This window comes from Cebus imitator, unplaced genomic scaffold (assembly GCF_001604975.1).
Source record: "Cebus imitator isolate Cc_AM_T3 unplaced genomic scaffold, Cebus_imitator-1.0 Scaffold80, whole genome shotgun sequence".
In the NCBI taxonomy this organism is placed as follows: domain Eukaryota; kingdom Metazoa; phylum Chordata; class Mammalia; order Primates; family Cebidae; genus Cebus; species Cebus imitator.
The window spans coordinates 1,430,666-1,452,794 of record NW_016107395.1 but is presented as its reverse complement, the minus strand read 5'-3'; the positions used below and the strand labels follow the sequence as shown (position 1 = coordinate 1,452,794).

Genomic DNA, 22,129 nt, shown 5'->3' with positions numbered 1-22,129 from the left:
GGCATATTCAGAGAAATCTAGCTTCCGTCCTGGTCTTTTTCCATCTGGTTCTTCGCCTTCTGCCTCCACCATAAGTAACCATTTTGTAAGGCTTTCATTATCCTTCCATTGTTTACACACACACACACACACACACACACACACACACTTTTCCATCCTTTTTAAATATTGTGTGTGTGTATATATAAATATATATACCTTCTCCATTTTTTTACTTAATGAGACCACTCTGTAGCATTATACAGAAATATACCTCATGGGATTTTACAGCTACATATTAATCGCGTAGAAAACAGGATTTAGAATAATCTGTTTTTAAGTGTGGTATTTATATTTAAATAACCAGCATTTCATTAAATGCCTCTGATTTGTGAGTTAAGAATGAGACCAAAAGGTATCAGAAGCCAAGGCAATTAGGCTGATTGAAAAATTCGATTTTAAATAGGGTATGTATAACATATTTAGATGACTAGTACATCTCAATACAGTGGATATTATATATATCTGGGGGGGACCTGAAGATTTTTTGAAAATTTGAGGTTTTCTTCCAGTCATATCCACATAAAACATTTGAGATGCCTATCCAAGTCCTGATTTCTTCTCTGAAATCTGCTTCCCCCCTGAAAGACCAGAATAACTTGAACTAAGGAAAGGCAGTGCTTTACTGGCCAACAAGTTTGTCATTCAATTGTCTGGCTAATGAGTCAGCATGCCAAATGAGGTATGCCTATATACAGAACTAGACATTAAGGGAAACAGTCTAGTAATAGCTAATTCTCTTGTGTTCTTATCATGTGCTAGGCACTGAACTAAAGCACTCTGAACATTAACTTATTTAATCTTAAATATCCTTGAGGTAGGTACTATACTGTGTTAAAAAAAATAAGATAATAAGGAACAGGAAGATTAAAGAACTTATAGAGAGTCACACAGTTAGTATTATAAATGGCAGGTCTGTGATTAAACTCAGGCCTTCTGGCTTCAAAGCTCAGAATCCTAACCACTATATTACCCCATCTTCAAAAGTTATTAGGACCAGAAGAAATAACATTCAGAAGTTAAAATAATAAACTGAGATGATAAAAGTTTTAATTCTGATGCAACAGTCGAATATAAAAGAAAACAGGCAACAAGTAGGGGTGTATGGTTTTATTTTTTTTAAAAATGTATATGCTCAAAAACAGTTTACTTGGAAATTTTCACTAGAAGAAATAAAAAATATGAAAGAACACCAGCATAAATACATAATGCATACTTTAATTGTGGATATATTAAATGCATGTTAATGCAATACTGCTGTAACATATCTCATTGTTAAAAAAAAAAAAAAAAGAATATAGAGAAGTGAAACTAAAGAACTATAGAATCCTGAATTCTGTGGCAGATGGGGTACCCTTATTTAAGCTAGAAAAGGAGCCCTAGAAAGTAGAAAGAGAAACAAGACAAGCAATCTAAAACCAGCATGTTAACCAACTGTGAGTTTATTAAAACGCCATTAAAATGAATCTAAGAATGCCTTTTGACACAGCTCACACTTTAATGAACATCAGAATTCACAGCAAGATGGTAAAGTTAGGAATGTAATGTTATTGTGGGGTTTTAGCCATGACCCTCACCTCACTCTACTATATGCAAAAGAAAAAAGTCTTTAGTCATGATTTGCACCTTAATCAGCATCAATATTTTCAGTAGCCTAAAACCCTATAAATGCAGCACAGCAGACACATCTTTAATTAAGCCTAGAAGCCTAGTTAACATCGAAAAATTCATACTGGGAAAGAACCATACAAATTTAAGGACTGCGAAGAGTTCTTTAACAAAGTTTTGGTAATCACAAGAGAATTCAAACCAAAGAGAAACCCCAAGTGTAAAAAATTCAACAAGGCCTTTCAGTATCACTTAACCATTAGCAAAATCCATACTGGAGAGAAACCCTTTATGTGTAGCTGAAATGATAAGGTCTTAAGTAGTTACCCATTCCTTAATTCAGTATCAGAACTTGTATAAGAAAGAAACTTTATGAATGTACTGAATATGCAAGGTATATAACCAAATGAGGGAAATTTGAAGACACAAATGCTAAAGCAGTAGACAGTTCCCAAACACCCATAAATATGATGGCATCCCACCCCTCTCCCACCACACTAACCCCTTACCCTAATTCATTCTTCTTCATAGTACTCATCACTTGACACTCTCTATAATACATTTATTATTTAAAATGCTTTGTCTAACTTCCTCCACTAGAATACAAGCTCTGAAACAGGAGGGGGTGGTTACAAAGCTATATCCTCAGTGTCTAGGATAAAATCTGGCACATGGTAGGCATACAACAGTTGTTGAGTGAATTAATGTAGTACTTTCCTTATGTGGGGTATTTGGTACCTTGAGGTTACTTCATTCTAACTGAATTATTTAGCAGGCTTTAACATATACAAGAATGTGTTCATTATTTTACAATACACCAGAGTTAAAAGCATTTTAACTGCTCTAGCCTACAAATTATTCTCCAACTGTGTGGGGATGGAAAGTTGTACAAAGAGCACCTGGTATTACCCTCATAATTGTACCAACGAGTGAGACCAAGTGGTCTATAAGGATTATAAAGGCAAAATGGAAGTTTCCAACATCACAAGAGAAAGTTCTCTTTTCTCAGGTTCAGAATCTGAATACTCCTCTCAAGACAATATATATATATACCTATACGCCTTGTCAGTCACTGGTATAGAGGGCATGGCAGTTTAGAATCCAATAGCAAAAACCTTTTTGTGCAATTTGGCATTTAGAATCATGCCTCATTAATTCAAAAACATTACTAAGGGTCTACCATGCACTATGTATACAGGGAAATTTTTTAAATATGGAGTTTACCAACTATAAATGAAATAATTACAAAGCAATGTGATCAGTGTGATAACATGGGAGGGGAAGAGTAAAGAACCAGAACAAAGGAGCATCTAATTTGACTGAAACGGGCTGAAAAAAGCCCAAGAAAACAGAATCACTGAAGCTGAGTCTTAAAAAGTAGGTGGGTATTCACTTGGTCACAAAGAAGGCTGTAGAAGTACATTTGGGGAAGAACTGGAAGTACCTGCAATTGATCAGGATGCTCTAAAAAGAGGGACAGACTATGGTTCTAAAAACCATATTAAAAATAATTTAAATCTTTATACTTAGAAAGCACAAAGGTATTTTCATAATAAAACCTGCTAAAATGCTAAGTTAAATAAAAAATCTTAGCTGTGTAAGGATAAGCAAGGGTGCTGGGGCAGGAATTGAGAAATTCCCCTTGCCACAAAGGCTCTATCAGAATTGTTATGTTTACTGATAAAGCAGACTGGATTTTAACTGTTTGAGCAACACTGCACTATAACATGATGATACAGGATGACTACAGAGACATGGCTGAGAAGTTAAGTATTCTGTGTTGCTCTGATCTGTGGAAGATCCCCAAAAGAGAAAACTTGTAAAGCAGAAAGGATTTAAAAGACAAGGACTTGATGTTTGGACACATTGCATTTAAAATTACTCTGGGATATCTAAGTGAAGATATTTGATAGGTAGTTAGAAACAAGGTTTAAAGAGCAAGAGAGAAGCCAGGATACAAGTTACAGGTTTGAGACTCAGTCTGATATTACAGGTGGTAAAAGCCATGGCTATGAATAACATTGTATAAAATATGTAAAGTGAAAAAAAAAAGAGAGAGAAAATCTAGCGAAGATAAATATCTAAAAAGTAGGCAGAAAGTAAGACAACACAAGGGAAATGAGGGAGACAGAAGAGATGAAACCAACCTGTAGCACACAGTAGCTTTTGATAGGAAGCAGGCGAGCTCTTTTCCTCTAAAACAAGGGAAAATGAATAAAGTTGGTAAATACAAGTTCACCTCTTCATGGTCTCAATTTTCTGTCCAATAGGAGGAAGAGCCATATGCTAGATGAGGGGCAGAGGGCCTAAGGAAAGTAATGAAGTTTGGCTCAGCCACAGCAGGAAATGGGACAGAGGCTACCCTAGTAACAAACAGAAGGTTTACACTGAGGGCTTTTCTAAGGCTGAAGCGAGACATTTGTAGTGATTCCACTGAAGGACTACCCTTGAAGAACTCAGCCTCCCAGAAAAGATAGATAATAAACAGGATTAATCTGATGTTGAGGGCTTGCAGAAGAACTAGACTAAAAGACTAGAGGAAGAAGAAGTGGTGAGATTAGTTCATATAGTGCCCCATAAAGCTGAGGGTGGATAGGAAAGCAAGCCTGAAAGTGGCTAATAGTTTAAGAGGAAAGGGAGCAGTCAAGAAAAGGGGGTGAGAAGGAACTGAAGAATGTGTAACAAGCATAAAAGGAGAGAAAAGTCAATAAAACAAGGAAGTAAAAAAACTGAAAAGAGGGCAGTTATCAGTTACTGAAATTTTACCAAAAAGAGAAACTCAAGGTGGTTATATTCCAAGTGAGGCTGCAGGAATAAGCTGCTGGAATGTGATAAAGTTACTGAGGCAGAAGTCCAAGATATCAGCAAGGTATCAGAAAGATCATCCCAAGATGAGGTAGACAGAAAGACCATAAGCAAGATATCAAGTTAGGCTCCCTGGCCTTTAACACTCACCCCGATTATTAAAGGCAGAAAATATTAAAATTTCAGTATGGTATGAAAACATATGCTATAAAAGCATATGAACTAATGGTAGACTAACCTAACTTGGTTTTGATCTTCATTAGCCACTTGAAAAGCCATGCATTTTCTTTTAAACAAAATAGAAAAATAATTTTTAAATTTTTATAAAATGCCTAAAGGAAGTAGAAATTTTAAATACAATTAGTAATACATGGCAGAATAATTAAACACAATGATTCCTTTGTGAGATCTTTCATTATTTAACTTTATTGAAAATGGAATCTGAATATTAGTCATAATCTTTCATTTTGCCTACATTTATATCCATAGTATGTATTCAAAGCAATGAGGTAACTTGACTTTAATTTCTGAAGCATGGCAAACTTCAAGATGGGAGATTAAAAAATAATCTAAAGATGATAAAAATGGTAAACTTGTGTTACATACACCATAATAAAAAAATAATCTAAAGTAACAGAAAAAATCTTTGTAAAGCGAAATTGAGTTACTCCTCATTATTAGTCACATAACATCTGTATTTCAAGGTGAGTTTGAACAACACTTTAGAAATTAAAGAATCATCCCTTCATAGGTTTAAGAATATATAATGAAAAAGATGGATGGCGTTTAAAGAAGGGTACCCAAGCTGCATATCTTTATGTAATATTCTCATATCCAGTATCAACATGTCTTTCTTTGTTGGAACTCTCTTTTCCATTTCATGGGTCTTGTTTTTCTACTTGAAAAGGACTAGATGAACTTACTAGTTACAGCGATGATGAAAGAAGTTTAAAATTTGTTTTGCGTTCGTTGTATTCCATTCTTGTTCTTTCAGGGGTCCTTCACACACAGATACATACTTTTTCAAGATTTTTTCTCCTACTTCTCGGAAATCCAAGGGTTCCTTTTGTATAGTGCAGCTTGCTCCAGAAACATCAGCATCCATTTCATGATTTTCTGGTTGCTGATCAGCACAATACTTCGATCCCCAGTAACACATTTCTCCACTGTACATCATAGCCAGCAGATGAATGTCACTAAATATTCCTGGGAAAGTCATTTAGGTTGACAGTTTAGAATTAAAAGCTTAAAAAGAAGCCCTAGTTATTAACTAAACTCCAGTAAGTTCCCTTTGTCATTAAGTATTTTCTATTCTCACTTTAACAGTAACACAAAAGCCAAATATGACTAATACATCTTCATTTAATTAGCATTTTTATGTATATTTTACTAGTAAAAGAGGCCCATTACAAAAAGAAAAACAGAGTATCAGATAATTTTTTTTAAGAGGACCATAAATGTTTTTGACCTTTTTGGGGTCTGCTAGAACTTCTTCGAGAATCTGATTTAAGGAATAGAATCTCTACCAAGATATACACCCCAAATTCTGCCGACAATTTCAGAGTACTCATGAACTGGGGTATACTCTAGGATCATTCACATAGTTACAGTCAAATATCCTAGACCTCCTATATTTCTCTAAAAGTCTAAGAAATTATCATGCATAATCATGCCTGAGAGTCCATATAATTTTAAATTATTAAAGATGTTAAATTATTTCCAAGATGCTTTGTATTACCAGAAAAAAAGAGAATACGCTGTAGAATTTTCATCAAATGTTGAACACATTCTTCTTATGGGTAGCTTTTCCAGTAGGCAATTATATAATTAAACATTTATGGTGCATAAAGTATATTAATTTGGCAGAAAGACAAATAAACCTAGAATAAAAAAAGATCTGGGTATAAATTACTGGCTTTGTGTCTTTGGGCAAGTCACCAAAGCTCTTTGAATCTCAGGTTTTAAATCTGAGAAACGAGTTCACATCCCCTACTTAATTCATGGAATTTTCTTAAAGAATATATGAAATAAAAATATAACTTCTTAAAGTTATTAAAGTAAAAATTAATGATGTATTCTAATGTACTTCTGTGATTAGAAAAGGTTACTTCAAATAAATGAGTAACATAATTTCAGATGGTCACCTAATATGATTCAACAAAAGTGACCTATGATGGTACTGGATATGAATAATTCAACTTTCAAAATGGCGGTAGTTTCTGTTTTGAATCCACTGCCTGCTTTTTAAAGTATCAAAATTTGTTCTTACAGTTTTCACCTTCACTTCACCTCAATTTCTGCTTATAAAGAGTAGCAACAGAAACAACAGGTTCAGCAGAACAACTAAATGACTGGTGACATGGTTTGGCTGTGCATCCCCATCCAAATCTCATTTTGAATTGTACCTCCATAATTTCCATGTGTTGTGGGAGGGTCCTAGTGGGAAACAACTGAATCATGGGGCTAATTTCCCCCATACTGTTCTCATGGTAGTAAATAAGACTCAAGAGATCTGATAGTTTTATAAGGGGTTTCCCTTTCACTTCTCTCTCATTCTCTATTGCCGCCACCATGTAAGAAGTGCCTTTTGCCTTCCCCCATGATTGTGAGGCCTCCCAGTCACGTGGAACCGTGAGTCCATTAAACCTATTTTTTCTTCCAGTCTTGGGTATGTCTTTATCAGCAGTGTGAAAATGGGCTAATACAAATAGCTATATGATAAACAGTGGTTCTCAAAATTTTGCCTGCATTTGAATTACCTGGTGGATTTACTAAAATGCTGATTGCTGCCCTGCCCCTCCAGTTTCAGACTGAGACATGGGGTTGGGTTTATAAATTTACATTTTTTAAGTTAATTCCTAAAACCTAGGGTGATGCTGATGCTGCTGTTCCATGGACACTTTCAAAATAACTGCATTAAAATAAAAGAAGAGATGAACAAGTAAAAATTAGACACCTTCTTCTTCTTCTCTATTCCTACAAGAGGTCCACTACTCTATAGATACAGGCTTTTTGCTTCTATGAATTTTCCCTGATATTTTCTTTTGCCATTAATATTTATCATTATTTTACAATAAAACATTTCACTTTACATTGTGGATGCCCTTGGTAAACACATGCTAACAGAAGAAAGGCACACGTGACATGGGGAGGTAGGGAAAGGGAACGAAGATAATCCATTAAAGGAGAGGGCAGAAAGGTAACTTTCACAGAAAAAAAAGTGGCCAGACTGCCATCTTCTGGAAGCATGATGTGCAAATCTGCCTACATCCTAACAATTTAGGGAGCTTATTAAAAATAGAATCCTGGGCTTCATACAGTGAATCAGAACTTGCATAGGTTACACAAAAATCTGCATTTAAATTTTTTTTGATACGTTCTATTTGTTCATATTTAATAGTACATGTGAAATTTTGTTATATACATAGAGTATGTAATGATCAAGTAAGGGTATTTAGGGTATCCATCACCCAAACACCATTTCTATGTGTTGGGTACATTTCAAGTCCTCTCCCCTAGCTATTTTGAAAAACACAGTATGTTGTTACTTATAGCTACTCTGCTATAATGCATCAGAACTTATTCCTTCTTTCTAACTATATGTTTGTACCCATTAACCCAATCTCTCTTCGTCATCCTCCTCCCATTCATACATCCTTCTGTGATACCAGTGCCAATTTGTAGGGGAGGGAGGGTCCTTGATGGTATTAAGAAGGGCATACACCAAGGGTGTAAAAGTTGGACAGTTTTTTGGTTTACCCCCATTTGATTCCAGGTTTATTCTGACAAGGCAATTTTTATAAGCCTTTCATCTGATAAGGCCATGTCCAAAGATTAAAATTCTCTGGTCCCACTTCCTAGAAGAATGAGGCTCAGAGGTGAGATACAAAAGCTTATTGCATAAAATTTAATGATACGCAGATAATGTCTAAACAACAGTATGATTATCTTACCTTAGAAAAAGTAACAAAAACCATACACAGTTTTGAGTTTTATCTAAAAATAGGTTAATTATCACCAAGATATAGCCACAAAAAACTTGATGTCTCATATAGAACTTTTCTCCCTCAATATTAAGAATTATTCAGAACTGTATTTTAGATTGACTAACAAAAAATAATTTGAGCCTCTCCAACAGGGGCTTAGGAGTAATTCAGTCTGTAAACTGTAGGTTTCCTGGCTTCAAATCTAATCATCTTCAGATAGATACATTTGGGCAAAGCAACCTTTTTTTTTCCCCATCATTCGGGGTCCCACTATGTTACCCAGGCTAGAGTGCAGCTGTGCGATCACAGCTCACTGCAGCCTCAAACTCCTGGGCTCAAATGATCCTCCCGCCTCAGCCTACTAATAGCTGGAACCACAATCACACGTCACCACACCTGGCTAATTTTCTTTTTTTAAAAAGTTTTTGCAGAGATGAGGTCTCACTATGTCTTGAACTCCTAGCTTTTCTCAAGCGATCATCCTGCCTTGGCCTCCCAAAGGAGGCAAGCTTCTTTAGATGAGAACAAGAAGCTGACACCATAAGAGGACTGAGGATTGTATGCAGCAAAACTGCTGTGGTACCTGTACTGATATTTTTTGCCTGGAAAATGCTACCCTATCTGACCCTTTCAATTCCCTTGTTGAAAAGGCAACTGAAACTAGGAGTTAGTAAATTCAAAGTAAGACAAAGAGATGGCATCAATATTTCATGCTTCCTGAAGAAAAATTCCAGGCTATAAGAGTATCTTACATTATAACTAGAAATGGGAGAATGAGGAAAACAGGTGATTTGTGCCATTCTCTTTGGTTCTAAACAAGCTTTAGTGCCTACCCCCACCTTTTTTCTTTTAAAGAGTCCCACATTAAGAATTTAATTTAATCAGTCCACATGGGTAAATACAAATTTTTAAAAAGCCATTTTCAATGCCTCTAATTGGTTCCTAGTTATCTGAAATAACTAATAACTAGTAATACTTGCCATAAATACATCAAATACCCCATGTTAATCAAAATGCCATGCCCACTGAGGCAGCTTTTTGTATTCATGATAAGTTGTTTTAGAATAAAATATTTGCCTAAGTGAACAGAAAATAATAACTTTTGGACATCATGTTAATGACACTTAAATCATTGTTTTTTTCTATGAAATGCTTTCAAATAGAAAAATCCTGAAGAGTCTAACAAAGAAACAGGAAGAATTAAAACATTTAAAATTCAAGAATTTTCCCAAAGAGATATTCTAATTATCTTCATATTTCATTTTTTTTTTTCCATTCAAACTTCAGATGAAGTATAAAAGAAGAAAGTTTACACATGTGATCTAATGTTACTTGCAGCTATTTGACTTTGAGCAATTCACCTGGTTTACCTGGATCTCAGTTCCTCCATTTACAAGGAGATGGTAAAAGTAAGTGGCTCTTCTCTCTCCACACACAAGTCTAAAACCCAGATGATGTTCTATAATCAGTTCCTAGAATTTTCAACTATACAGATGCTTGTGGCAGAATTTATAATTGCCAACCAGTATTCATTCTCCCCATACCTTTTTCTTAGTAAAGAGCCTTAATTTTATTTGGGATGGCAATGTATCAGGTTAAGGACTATACTTCCCAGGTTTTCTTATAGCTAAGTAAAGTCATCTGATTAAATTCTGGCCAGTGAAATGCTTCTGAGAAGGATGGTCTGAAAAAACAGATTGACTGAAATTCCCTTTTGCAATTCCTGAAACAGATTGAAGGAGCTCTAGGAACATCTTGGGATACTGAGAATAAAAGCAATGTCCTAAACAGAGATCATGTATTCCATATAAAGTGCCTCCCCATGAAGAAGGGGGTCTGGTTGAAGATGAATGGAGGAAGAAGGTAAGAACATGATGAGATACAGCCAGGGTACCAGCTCTGGAACCTTTTCTATGTGAAAGATCACTAAACGTCTACCTTGTTTAAAAGTTACTTCCAGTCAGTTATTAAGTAGCCAAATCTAGTTCTCTCATAAAATGTTGATTGGGGCTTGATATGCTTTGCCCCTGTGTCCCCACCCAAATCTCATCTTGAATTATAATCTCCAGGTGTTGAGAGAGGAACCTGGTGCAGTGACTGGATCATGGGGGTGGTTTCCTCCATGCTGTTCTCATGATAGTGAGTGAATTCTCACGAGAGCTGATGGTTTTATAAATGATAGTTTTTCCTGCACTCACACATGCTCTCTCTCTTACCTGCTACTATGTAAGACATGCCTGCTTCCCCTTCCACCACGATTGTAAGTTTCCTGACATCTCCCCAGCCATGTGCAACTGAGAGTCAATTAAACCTCTTTTGTTTATAAATTACCCAGTCTCAGGTAGTATCTTTATAGCAGTGTGAAAGCAAACCAATACAGGGCTGTGTGAGGATGCAAAATGAGTAAAAGGAACACAATACATAACTTCCAAAATGATTAAACACAAGGGATTAGAAGTATATTTCTGTATTATATCAAAAAATTTAATCTTTGAATTTTTTATAAGCCCTTTTATTACTTACTGCTTTTTTGTCTATAATCTACCTTGACATTTATTTGAATCAGAGTGAAATCTAACAAACTTCCTAAAATCTTAAGAAGCTTTAAATCACTTAGAAAATTTAATGAGATCACATTACCTGCACTCAGTAATTTAGCTGTGTCTAGGTCCTGGAAAGAAACTCCTTCATTTAACTGGATAGGACATCGATAATTTAGCATCTGTAGCAAGTAACTGATTCCATCAACAAGGTACTAAATAAAAGTCAAAGCCAAAGAATTGAAAGTATTATATGCAGAGAGGTATAAACTTCAAATATTAAAAATTTACATTCTTTAATCAAGAGAAAATGGGTTCATATATAGACATAGCTTATAGCTATATTTCAATGGTATAAAGACCCAACATCTCAAGACTTTGCTAATATAAATATACCCCTTGACGTAGGGCATGGTGGCACTTTGGGAGCCTGAAGTGGATCAGGAGTTCAAGACCAGCCTGACCAACATGGTGAAACCCCACGTCTACTAAAAATTCAAAAATTAGCCGGGTGTGGTGGTGCACGCCTGTTTTCCCAGCTACTCAGCAGGCTGAGGCAGGAGAATCACTTGAACCTGGGAGGCAGAGGTTGCAGTGAGCTGAGATCAGGCCACTGCACTCCAGCCTGGGCAACACAGCAAGACTCCGTCTCAAAAAAAATAAAATAAAATAAAGATAATAAAGATGTACTAAACAACGTGTTAAAAACATGTATATACTTATAATTTAGAAATATTACAATCAAACTTTTATATCTGCAAGTGTGGCCTCCCATTTCCAATCCCACCTAAATTGTATGTACATTTAACTCAAGTTAGAATCCTTAGTGATACAATACTAAGACTTATATTTTGAATTTAATGATTCGGTCATAATAGTCAAGTGAATCAGAAGGCTACAATTTTCTAGGAGCAGGGTCATGTGAGTTCCTTAGAAGTGATCTGCTGACAGGCTCACAACCAAGTGCTTTCTTCAGGCCAAAAGTTTTTTAGAAGTTTAGAAATTAATATAGTTTATCTTATATTTAAAACAATATAAATCCTTAAAAAAAAGAACTTCACAGATTACAAAGTACTTTCACATGTTATCTGATTTAGTCTTCACAACAATCCCTATTTATGATTACCCAGCTAGTAAATAAAAGTTCTAGAACACAAACCCAGACCCTTTGATCCATTACTCTTAGTACTATAACAAAGATAGCTTTTTGAAACCTATAAATGTCAACAATAAAAAGTATGTAAGGAATGTCTTCTTACCTTTTTAAGCAAACTGGATTTTCTCAAGAGCCACTCTCTTCTTTTGGTCAGAGAATGGCAATACATATACAGCAGGGCTCCTCGTCTCCAAGAGAGACATTCCAGTAGCTCGTCCCCAAGCAAATTGCAGTGCTGAAACACAAAAAAGACAATAAAAAGAGAAACTGGATGTCTGTTAAGGTTGAAGTTAAATTTCAAAAATTCAACAATTAAAAACATTCTCACATCACAAAATGTGCCTTTGGTTTAGCTACTTGCACAGGGAGGCCTTACTTTCAATTGTAAATATGCAAGTCTATTAATACATGAAAATTAAAATACTTCAATTTACAAACAGTTTTACAAAATAATTTTAAAAATATTTTTGCTAGCAAATTCTCCTAACATATTTGCAATATAAGCTGTCATCATCTCATTTAAAAGGTAACTTTTCAGAAATACATTACTTAAGATCATATCTATGTTTACTATTGCTTGAATAAAATAATGAAAATGTATACATAAAAATTATTTTAATAAATCAAAATTTTTACAGTGGTTTGTCATTTAAATCTGGGGATAATGTTTCCACAGCCTCCCTTGATAGATAAATAAAGCAAAAAATACATCTAAGTAGATAATCAGCAGCATGTTAAAGATGAAAAATTATTTGTTTGAAAGAGTATCCAGGACTAGAGATAAAAAATCATGGAATTATCCAAATAGATATGACAGTACAAAGCCCGTGAATAGGTTGTCAAGCAAAGAGAGAATAGATACTATCAGTGATGAAAGAGACATCCTTGGCTAGTACCTGTGCTTCTAGAATGGAAGGCAGGAAAGTTGCTAGCAAAAGAGCAAGAGAAAACATTTCAGAGAGGAAGAAGTAGAAAAGCAGCATGCAGGGTCTCAGAGGAAGGGGGTGATCAATGCTAAGAAGGGCAGCAAAGGTTTGAAAGGATAAGAACTTTAAGGACAACAGATGTGGTAATTGGATTAATAGTGATCTTCAAGGAAACAGCATCTGCAAAAGTAAAAGGAGTTGAAACTGGAGTATCTATGTTTAAAAAATGATTAGGCACTGTAATTACAATTCTATTATACAAATATTCTGACATACATTTAGTAAAATATGATATTTTTGTTGCGACATTGGTCTGAAGTGTTAAGCCCTTTTATCTCCCTCCTCCAATCTTAATTTAAGAAACAAAGATACAATCAAGAAGAAAAACTACAGACTCCAAAGAGCAGGACAGCAAGAACCAGCAATATTCCACCATAATTAACAGGAATGTAAAACTTACTTTTGGATGCATATTATTTTCCTTAACTAAAATTTCTGGCTCTGAAAGAAAACTGATCAGCTCTTTTACTTTCTGTGAAGAGTCTTCAGGAAAATCTTCATCCACTAGTTTGTTCTCTTCAAAATAGGTCATGTCCAAAATAGCCTTAAAAAAGGTATATATCAATGATTTAAGCTTAAAAAAAACAACTCTTACAGTTTAACCCTGCACATATAGGTGCTTTATTACACATTTAAATCTTCTAGCTCAGTATGTACCTTTGAGAAGCAGGCAAAATGTCTAGATGTAAATATAATTTGAGAAAGATTTTAAAGAAAATTTCATAGGTATTTTACTAAAGTGCTGAATTAATGTTTCAGTCAAAAAAGAAAATGGAGCTTTGTTTTAATTAATGGAATTTAATCATGTATAATTATAAAAAATATAATTATTATATTCTGCTATTTATATAATCCCTGAAAATGTTCTAAATGTCTGCTATAACAAGTTAAGGTCACCACCTCTAGTTTTGAACCTTCAAAGGATTTATTTGTTTTCCCAAATACAGAGCCAGCATTAGGGTCATATGTATCCTACCACCCAATATAGGAAGCATACCATCAACATATGCAATTCAAACACTAAGCTCCCAATATTCCTAAATACTAGAGGTCCTGTTAAAGCATATTAAAACTCCCCAATCCTTTTTCCTTTTTTAATCTATTGAACTAAGACTAAGGAAACTGGGTTCTAGTGTCATTTCTACCACTAATCACTTAACTAACCAAAGACAGGTCAATTTATCTTTTTTGAGCCTTATTTTCTTAATTGGCTAAGTGATAAATTGGACTAAAATACCTTTCAAAGCTCCTTGTTGGAGTATAAAATTAATTAACATATTAAAGTACTAGAAACGTTACCTAGCACCCAGTTAGTACCACTTAAGCGGTAAGTGTTATTGTGTGAGAGGCCTAAGCCAGTAAGGAGAGATCATCATCATATGAAAGGTGATCTGTTGATTTCAAATCATAAATATAGTTTAAGAGGATCTGGAAAATTTAAATCTGTATCTCTCAGTCTTTTGCCTTATTCTAGTAAGTTAAAATGTTTAGAACACTCTTATGTGAAAAAAAAATGAGATGACATACAACACATGCAGACAAGCACAGTCTTCTGAAAGGAAAGAAAGCCAAGCAAAATACCTGTCAAACCTAAACAGTTCTCTCTGGTTTGAGTAGCTGTTAGGCTCACTCAGCCATGATATTTGGAGGCAAAAGCTATCTTTAGAAACTTCCTAACAGGAAGAACAGTACCAGGCATTTAAATGCTATAAATGGGCACTTTGGAAGGCTAAGTTTACTGCCCTTTCTGTAACCACATCCGTTTTGTTGCCTCTTAGCAATCCAAAAAGGACATATGAATATATTCTATCAACTACAAAGTGCTATATAAATGTTAGTTACTATAATAAAATTATATTTCTTGATGTCAGCATGCTTCAGCAGCATTTCAGAAAACCAAGAAAAAAGGGTGTTGGCCACAGAGCAGCCTAATTTTGAAAAGAAAGTTAAAAAAAAAGGGAGTGAAGAGAAAAATCGTATAGATTTGTATGATACTAGCAGGGGGAATATTATTGAGAATCCTAGGGAAAGTAAATTTCAGGGAAAAAAAAAGCGTTCTTATATATTCCCCTACTCCCTCTGAAACTTTCAAGAGATTGGACATTGCACACACTAGTGTTCTGTTCAATTATCTCTAAAGGAAAACAATTCTGTTATCTGTAAGATTTTTTTCCTAACTTTTCTTATTAACAAAGCTAATAAATCTTTCTTCTTTGCATACTGTCTCAGAGTTTCAAGTTTTTGTGCTTTATTCATAGTTTTTTGAACAAAATTAAACACTTGAAATACAGAATAAACTGATTTTGTTTTACTTAAACTTGGAGTCAATGATCTAAATGAACAACCTGCCCTCATAAAATGCCAGAGTCCATGTCTCTCTCAGTACCTGTGTGTAAAGTTCTAGAAGATTTGATGGATTTGAACATTCCTTCTCTTCTCCACACAGGAGTTTCAATTTTTCTAATGCTGCAGAGGCCCGAATTAAAAAGTGATCTATAAGAAATAAAAACATGATGATTACTTCACATAGTTCAGTGTTATTTAAACAAACAAAAACATTACATATCAAGATGAAATGATGAAATGATAAGATGAAATAATATTATGGCATATGGAGAAACAGTATTTAAGTAAAAATATCTTAGCTAACATATGCTTAAACCTAATTAAGTAAATTTATCATGAAAATTTATTCTATAAAGCAAAACACTGAAAACTTTCTAGATTCACTGTTGCCATTTGTTAAATGCAGTCTGATAATGCACTCAAAATATTTAAACAAATTAAAAACTTACTGAAATATACAAATAATATATATAAATCTACAGAAAGGGCTTCCACTGAAAACTTATAATTTCATAAATGAAGTTGTAAATGTTATCCGAAAGGCCATGATTAACAAAATCCAATTCCTTATAAAATGCCAGTGTTACAAGCAATTGTAACTTTATAATTGTTTATAATTAAAATTACATAACGCAGCTTCGTTCTTTTAAAAACTTAGAAATGAAACAAATTACCTCATTTCCTCAAAACCTGGAAGAAAAGGAACTATACTTATGATTAAGTCCTCTAATCACAACTCACCCTCCCTCTGCCTTCACCATCTCCTGATTTTTTTCCCTTTCTCTAATGTCATAATCCCTTTGTTACCTCTATGATTTCACGTTGTCTTAGGCGTCCACTCCGAGGCACTATTCACGATTCTGCAGCACTTCAATGTAGTCAAATTTAGATACACCCACTATCAAGACACTAAACTCCCTGAGTTTGCCTCTCTGTGGTTCCCTTTTGAAACACATTCTGATATTCTAACATATATCCCTTTCTTCTTCATGGGCCAATGAACAGATAGTGTAGCACTGGTGTAGGCCTACCTGATCCAGTCTCAGGAGTTACACAGACAGATAAGGTGTTTCAGTGCTGGAGCAAAAGCACCATAAGGTTATGCCTGTTGGCAATCATGTGACTGCTGCCTTAAGTCTTCTCAGGTAAAGCCTGAGATTGGATTTTGATTGCTGTAACACCCACTTTGACTTGAGTTGAAATCTACTTCTTAGCACTGTCTCCCCACCTCTCATTGGCCCAGAAGCAACATCCACACAATCTAGAAAAGTATTCTACTATAAACTGAAATTGCATGGAATATAACACTCCTTTGGGGCTTCTTTAGAGAGTATGTTGATATTTTTTTAACTTCCAAGATTATTTTCAATGTAAAGATTTATATTGAATTTACTTAACCATTACTGAAAGCGTATGTCACATAAACTCATGACATTATTACTGAAGGAAGGAGTGGTGGCATAGCTCACATTTTGGAAAAGCCCCATAAAATGCAGTATTTTTACTAGAATTATTTAGTTAAAGTAACGACAGGCAAGACAAAAGATGACAGATTCTTACAAAATCTCTGGAAAAACTCCCTTATGACACACTTCCACATAGTAAACAAACTATGCTTGCATGATGAGAAATAAATTAACAAAAATTGGCTAGAAATTTAAAAATGCACTCTTAGATGAAACAATATCTGGCTTTATCTCATCTAATTTGAAGATGACAGTGGAAACTATCAAACCTCTATACCCTAGTATAAACATATAGTTGTTACATTAAAGAACAAAATTTGAATGTATATTATTCTTGTTGCATGGAAAAAGAATGCCAAATTCAAGTACATGAAATTTTGTTTTAATTAAAGTTCATTAAAAAAATCTTGTAATATTTATAAGATTAAACTGATTTCCATGCTGATCAACCGCTCATAATGTGGACCACTAACACTGTCATTTTATTTTAGTAATTTTCAAAAGTATAAAGCCTCCAAACAAGAATTCCATATATAGCACATGACTTTTATTTCCAGGTCTCATTCATTCCAGATTAAAGAAGTCTTCCAAAGGAAATGTAATGGCTTTTTGGTTCAGTGATAAGTGAATAGAAAACATTCTTTGGTCTCTTTGGACAGGTTCAAGTGAATCTAGAATTAGAGGTAACTCAGATACACTTTCAAGTTAATATCTACTACTACCCAATAATTATTCATGTGAATCCACAGACCAAAATACAAGTCAGCTTCAGGATGGTCTGTAGGTTTTTAAGGAACACACACCTGACCAGGGTCAGTGGCTCACTCCTGTAATCCCAGCACTTTGGGAAGCCAAGGCGGGCGGAATGCTTGAGCCCAGGAGTTCAAGACCAACCTGGGCAACATGGTGAACCCCGTTTCTACCAAATATACAAAAGTTACCAGGGAGTGGTGGTGTACACCTGGAGTCCCACTACTAGAGGGGCTCCACCCTGGGCGACATAAAGGAGACTCTGCTTAAAAACAAAACAAAACACTCTTGAGAAAAGATAATCCGGCAAAAAATATTCGTTGAAACTAAGGCATTTCATCACAGACCCTATTTAATAAGAAATTCACCAACTATTCAATCGCTTAATACAAGGTTCCACTACTACTGTTTTCCTATGACTCCGATGATGAGTCAGTCCACAAGAATTTTAAAATCTGTACTAATGGCTCAAAACTCAAAAAGGAATAATGTAGATCCTAAAGGCGGCTGAGACATAATGAAGAGAATTCTACTTAAATTGAGAAGGTTGAGGTAATTCCCTAGCCCAGTTTTTCCTAAGAAAACAGCTTAGACTTTTCCAAAACAAGTGTCCCAATACTTAACAGAGCGCGTGTGAGAACCGACATGATGTATGGAACAGAATTTTCTAAATCACACCAACGTAAAGCTCTTCTGTAGAATGCTGTTTCGAATCCAAAACATAAAACAGAAATTTATAACGCAGCAATGAAAAGGTGGGAACTATTATACATCCCTATTTATCTTTACAGGATGCAAAACCACCATTACTCATTTATCATTCATCTTAGCCATTTATTTAAACTTTTGTATTTTATTTTGATTCTACCCTTTATCCAGTCGCTACCTAGACAGTTAAGTACACCAGCACAGATCTGGACAGATTTTCCATGGGTTCTGAAAAGGCAGTTTTCGAAGCCAACGCCTTCGCAATGTGAATTCTGGGGAGTGGGCAATCGATGGCGCAGCGGGGATCAGAAGCGACAGACCTCGGGAAGCTACGTGCGGCCTGGGACTCAAAGGAACACAGGCCTCAGCCTCTAGCCCTTATAGTCATCGAGCGCCAGTCCCGAAGCGCAGTCTGCCCCACCCGCCTCCCCCTCCTCCGCTCCCTCACCATCTTCACCGGCAGCTTCGCTAAGTTGCTGTATGTGGGCCTGAGCCAGGTCTCCGAGCTCTTCCACTCGTCTCACCACACTAGAGACTGCGGCCGCCATGGCCACAATCGGCGGGCGCGCCCGGGCCACGTGACGGTGTCGGCCTGCAATCACCTGATCCCCCAGCAAGGGCGGGGCGTAGGGCGGAGCTCGCCTCGTTGGTGGGAGGAGACATCAGCTACGGAAGAGGGCAGGCCCAGACCGGCAAAGGTCATTCCGGGTTATTTTTTCCTCCTGGACTTCCCTTCCGTCCCAAAATTCAGAGCAGCATGGAGACTAGGCGTGAGTGTGACGTTAAGGCACGCCCTCCTCTAAGCCAATAGGGAGCCAGCCGTGCCCCTAGGCTGACCCAATGGGAAGTGAGCTCTCTCCGCCTGCCTCCTGGAAGGCAGCTTGGTGATGTCTGACTGGCGGGATGCGGATTGTCGTCCGCTCTCCCGCTTCCCTGTCCGGCTCGGGAGCCACAGTCTGTAGGGCAGACGCGAGTGTCTGACGAGAGGACTGTCAAGTTTTGGCTTTGTAGTAAAAAGGTTGCTAAAATAAAGTGATTATAGTCTCCTGATCCGAAACGGAAACCCCATCGGCCCCTCTTGTAACACATCCAAGTCTCCGTCCGGATGGGGAACTCCAAACACTAGTGAAGTTACCAGTCTACGTGGTTGAATATCGCTTTTCTAAATCTGATTTTTAGCAGTCGAGTTTATCTCTGACCTCCCTTTGAGTTCACATTTAAAGAACTTTAGCCATCTTGCGTCCAATGGCACTAAACTCTGCAGCCACAAAACTATTTTCATTGTCTTTCAAGACCTTCCCTTAAGGCGCCAGTTGTGCATGAGGTTCATTCTCTCAACTGCGAGTTTCAAAGCACTCAGTCAGCAAGTCTAACTTCCACTTTGGATTCCCTGACTGCTTTCTTGCCTCTGGTCAAACAAATCGTTAACTCTTTTTATTCATTTTTCAGTTTGACACACTGTATCTTATATAATCTGCATCCTATCATTTCTTATGGAAGGTAGTTTTGTTATAATAGAAAATACTAAAAATAGGGGAAAAGTGTATTGTAATTTATAAGTGATTATAAGTGATTGACCACAGTGACTTTCTAACTGACCATTGTAACACCAGTTTTTTCTTCTGTTAATTCACCCTAACTATAGAGGACAGGAATCATGTATTCTGTGTCCTTAGTGCTTTATACAGTGCCTGGCACATATGCACTGTTGTCAACAAGCTACATGGCAAACAGATATGATGCGGTCTGTGGGAGCAGACAATTATTCAATTGTTGGGGAATTGTAGGTGAGTAAAACAAGGATCTAAGTATAAACAAGAAGTTGAGAGAAGGCTTTCTTAATAAGGGGTAGAGAAGGTGATAGTTGAAGAGGGGCGGGTGTTAGAAGGTAGAATGGAGAATAATCATATCTGTACACAAAGGGGGAAAAATAGGGAGAAATTCAAAATGAAAGTAGGGAGCTAGTAATTGATAAAGAAAAGAGCAGAGGGTTACACCTGATGCCTTCTGAATCTTCTACAAGATGTAGAACTAAATGAAATCTTCAGTCGTTTTCATGAAACTTTTGAAAAAATAACTTTCAAAAAATAACCTTTGACTAGGAATTTTCAGTCTCCTAGGAAATGAATAATTTACCATTCTTAAACTATTTAAAAGAATTATCTGGATATGTGGGCAATAGACAAAGGTGCAGCTGAAATATTTTGACTGTGGATCCATAAAGTATCTCTGCAGAAGTGTTTTGCTCTCAGGTCCACTGTTCCTCTCAGGTTTTCATAAAAGATCTCTTAGGGTCTATGTAATCAAGTCATCCATTTTCTAGGCATGAGATTTTGGTCTGGGAGATCTTGCTCATGATTTTGAAGTGATCTTGGATTGCCATTTGAATCAAGAGTTCCTTTTTAAAATAAACATTTAGAGTCAAATACTCAAGAGATTCTTTCATTACAACTATGGCTTTATCTGTTTCCTTTCCATAAATGTGGCTATTAAAAACATTTTAGGTCAGGCGTGGTGGCTCATGCCTGTAATCCCAGCACCTTGGGAGGTCTAGATGGGCAGATCACCTGAGGTCAGGGGTTCAAAACCAGCCTGGCCAACATGGTGAAACCCCTTCTCTGCTAAATATACAAAAAAATTAGCCAAGTATGGTGGCACGTGCCTGTAGTCCCAGCTGCTCAGAAGGCTGAAGCAGGAGAATCACTTGAACCAAGGAGGTGGCGATTGCAGTGAGCCGATATCACGCCACCGCACTCCTGTCTGGGTGACAGAGAGAGACTCTGTCTCAAAAAATAAATAAATAAAAATAAAAAATAAAAACATTTTAGTGGAGTGTGTTTCCAATACTTCTAAGTCTTTTTCTTGTTTCCTTTATGTTCTCTTTCCCTAGTTACAGATGCAGTCCAATATAGAAACTTCATGTTTGTTAATCCATTTTATTTAGTTCAAAGTTTACATAAACTGTAAAATACTGAAACATAATAAAATCACCCTTACCCCCATTACTTCTCCCTTGCCATCTTTGCTCAATCTTTCCAGACTCTGCTGCATTTCTTCTGATCTATCAGGTTGAGCCAGTCGTGTGGTTAAACTGAACCTACCAAGGAGTAACAAGTCCTGATATTAAGACTCTCAGATTTACCAGACTCCTAATAAAGTCTTTCTCTCTAGCTATGAGTGTGATTCTAATTTTTAGACCTCTATGGTAAACACAAAGCTTTGTAACAAAAATGGTACAAAAGGAGACACAACAAACAAATATCATGAGTATATTTGAAAAAATCCGAATTAGAATGTTCTCAAATTAATTTAAAAGATGGTTAATACCCAAAATCAGTAAAAGAAGATAAGCACTCACTCTCATACACTGTTGTTAGGAATATACTTTTATACAAACTACTGAAGGATGACCTGGCATAATGTATTAAAACCTTTGAAAATAACTGATTTAGTAATTTATTCTAAGACAACAACTGGACAAGTGTGTAAAGCTCAATAAAACAAGGAGGTTCATCATAATTTTGTTCATAATTGTAAACATTTGAAAATAACACATATCTGTGATAGGAGATTGGTTCAACAAGTTTTGGTATGTTTATGCAACAGGACATACTGTAGGCATTAAAATTGTATTTTATCTCCATACCTATTGACAGATTAAGATATTCATAATTTATTAAGTAAAAATAATTATAACAGTACATGGAGTAGAGCTTTAGTTTTAGTTGTTATTTCTGTT

At 35.9% G+C, this 22,129-nt stretch overlaps 1 protein-coding gene across 1 annotated transcript; it reads right to left on the bottom strand.

The window, feature by feature from the left end:
* Window positions 1-1,134: 1,134 nt before the first annotated feature.
* Window positions 1,135-19,124, bottom strand: CUNH5orf51 (chromosome unknown C5orf51 homolog). Its single transcript, XM_017533136.2, has 6 exons — window positions 18,839-19,124; window positions 15,507-15,613; window positions 13,521-13,664; window positions 12,238-12,369; window positions 11,079-11,193; window positions 1,135-5,658 (listed from the first exon to the last, which is right to left on the bottom strand). The coding sequence occupies exons 1-6, from the start codon at window positions 18,936-18,938 to the stop codon at window positions 5,375-5,377; spliced, it is 882 nt and encodes a 293-aa protein (XP_017388625.1). The 5' UTR covers window positions 18,939-19,124; the 3' UTR covers window positions 1,135-5,374.
* Window positions 19,125-22,129: the final 3,005 nt, after the last annotated feature.